The 2,500-nt window shown below is 38.1% G+C and overlaps 1 protein-coding gene across 1 annotated transcript in view; it reads right to left on the bottom strand.

The window, feature by feature from the left end:
- LOC144960004 (TBC1 domain family member 23-like) overlaps positions 1 to 2,500 on the bottom strand; it is a 28,268-nt gene that overhangs the window by 24,187 nt on the left and 1,581 nt on the right. The window contains exons 3-4 of the mRNA XM_078892928.1: positions 1,907 to 2,009; positions 766 to 970 (exon numbers count right to left, since the gene is read on the bottom strand). Of these exons, the coding sequence (XP_078749054.1) occupies positions 766 to 970; positions 1,907 to 2,009 (308 nt within the window). The remainder of the gene's footprint in view (positions 1 to 765; positions 971 to 1,906; positions 2,010 to 2,500) is intronic.

The raw sequence follows: 2,500 nt of genomic DNA, 5'->3' as shown, positions 1-2,500 counted from the left end.
AGGCTAAGAGGCCGAGTGAGATAAAAACATCTAAAGATCTGAAAAAGTGTGTATAAAACAGTACCAAATAAAGCAGAAAGAAAAAGAAAAGAAAAAAATCAAATTGATTCCGAAAAATCAGCTTGTCTCAGGTAATTTTGGGGATTTAAAAAATTTTAATATTGCTTTGTTGGCAGAAGTTAAAATGAGAAAACTGAACTGTTATGGAAATGTTCGGAGATATAACACCATCCAAAAATCAGTGCTTGAGGGAAAAGTAGCTGGCAGAAAGGCACGAGGCAAACCAAGGAAGTCCTGGATAGGAAATGTGGAGGTAACAACTGGCGTAAAGATAAACGACTGTTCGGCAATGTTCCTTGAGCATGAAGAATGGCGTTCCATGAGATTTAACCCCTGTAGAGAGATGGAACTCCGGTAGATAGGTAGGTCTGGCACGCACTGTTTCATACACACTTTCTCAGATCAACTGAGGGAGGAACGAATCAGGCATCGATGAGATTTCGTACAGTACTACTTACTTTAAGCACATCTAGTTATTAGTTTTACTACTCAATTTGCCTACAACTCAATGTATTCGTGTGTGTGATCAGTGTTCAATTTAAAGAATTTTTTTTTTTTTTTCTTTAAAGAACATGAAAAAGGCCAAAGGCCTAAACGTCGTTTGTTTTGTGTTGTTCCCTTATTCATGAGTCAGATTTACTCCCTTTATCTTTATCTCCATTTCATTGACTCATTTGGGCACCTGTGGTTATTAGTTTTACTTACTGTGGTATGAATTTGTTCTGAATGGCATAAAAGCAGTTGTATATCTCAGACCGAGATAGTTTGACTGTGAGGAGGACCTGAAGGACGTCCATCCAGCCATTTCTCTGTGCATAGCGGACTCCTCGGGACTTGCAGTAGAAGGTGACGATTGACTCGAGGTCGGAGACAATGGACACTTTGTCTTCTTCATCATTGCCCAGTTTATCTGGTGAAAGCAATTAAAGTTATACATTACAATAAGGTTCTGATAGTTCGAAAAAAAAAAAGAAAATCAAGGCAGCTTCGTATGTTGAGTAAATGCATTATCCACAATTCAATTTTTCAGCCTTTTGGGCTGAAATTTGTTCTCCGTTGTTAACAACGCCACTACCACATCTGTAGTGTTTCATTCATCCTGTTTGTTGATAAAGGGGAAACCCGAAACATCCATTTTATCTGTTTTCGTAATTAAATTGAAGCTTACATTCAATTTCACATAGTTATTTAATGTCTGAGATGGAAATTTGGTGTTGGACATGTCAAGAGTCATGACAACCTTTAAAAAAATTTCCAAGAGGGTAAAAGAGGGAGAGGGAGAGCAGGAAGAAGATGGTCACAAGTGGCCTGTTGAGTTGACAAAATAAATTAAACAAGTTGAAGCGCACTGAGTGTGGTACATGCACTGACTTTCCTTAATTTACTCCATTGATGTGCACATTCATTATCTATTTTACGACTATGTGCTCTTGTGGTATGACACTCACTGTCAGATCAGAAGGTCCTGGGCTAGGAAAAGACCCTAAATACTCACATTCTCTCACCGTACCCAGATGTAAAATGAGTACCTGGCCGTTAAACAGCGTTGTCTCTGTCTGAAAAAATAGTGTAATATCACCCAACAGGCGTCATGTCTCATTCTACATGTTAAATGTTGCTGTTGGTCAGGGACCCCTTGTAAAGCGCTTTGAGCACATTTAGTAGATATTGCGCTGTATAAAATCTCAATTTTTTAAATTTTTTTTTAAAAGAAGATGGTCATAAGTGGCCTGTTGTCAAAATAAATGAAACAATTTGAAACCCATTGAGCATGGTAAATGCAATTTCCATAATTTATTCCACTGATGTACAGATTATTCATTATCTATTTTACAACTCCTCTCACCTACTAAACTGGATGAATCCCCACGAATCAACCGTTGCTCTTCCAGGTCGTACAAACCGTTGAAAGCTGAAAGACTATCTTTACCCACAATACCCAAACATATCTATGGACAGAAAAAAAAAGAGTTTACGATGATGATGATGATGATGATGATGATGATGATAATGATAATGATGATGATGACGATTGAAAAGCAACATGATAATTTAATTCTTTCTACTCAGTTGGCTGTAAACTGTAAAATTGTCACCCCTTAAAAGAAAAAAAAAAAAAAAAATTAACAACTGGTCTTTTATATAGCGCACTATCCACGAAACATGCTCAAAGCGCTTTACAAGGGGTCGCTGTCCAACAGCAACACTTAACATGTAGGACGAGACATGATGCCTGCCTGTTAGATGATATATTACAATTTTTTTTTCAGACAGAGATAATGCTGTTGATGGCCATGTACTCATTTTACACCTGAGTATGGTGAGTGAATGTGAGTAAAGAGCCTTTTCCAAGGACTCGACTATGCGCCGTGCGAGGCTGGAACCTAGGACCTTCTGATCCGAAAGCGAGTGTCATACAACTAGACCACACAGCTGCACA

This window comes from Berghia stephanieae, chromosome 14, assembly GCF_034508935.2.
Source record: "Berghia stephanieae isolate SIO BIC M18660-M18661 chromosome 14, UCSD_Bste_1.3, whole genome shotgun sequence".
In the NCBI taxonomy this organism is placed as follows: Eukaryota; Metazoa; Mollusca; class Gastropoda; order Nudibranchia; family Aeolidiidae; genus Berghia; species Berghia stephanieae.
Note: the sequence above shows the minus strand (reverse complement) of the source record. Positions and strands in the feature narration are given on the sequence as shown.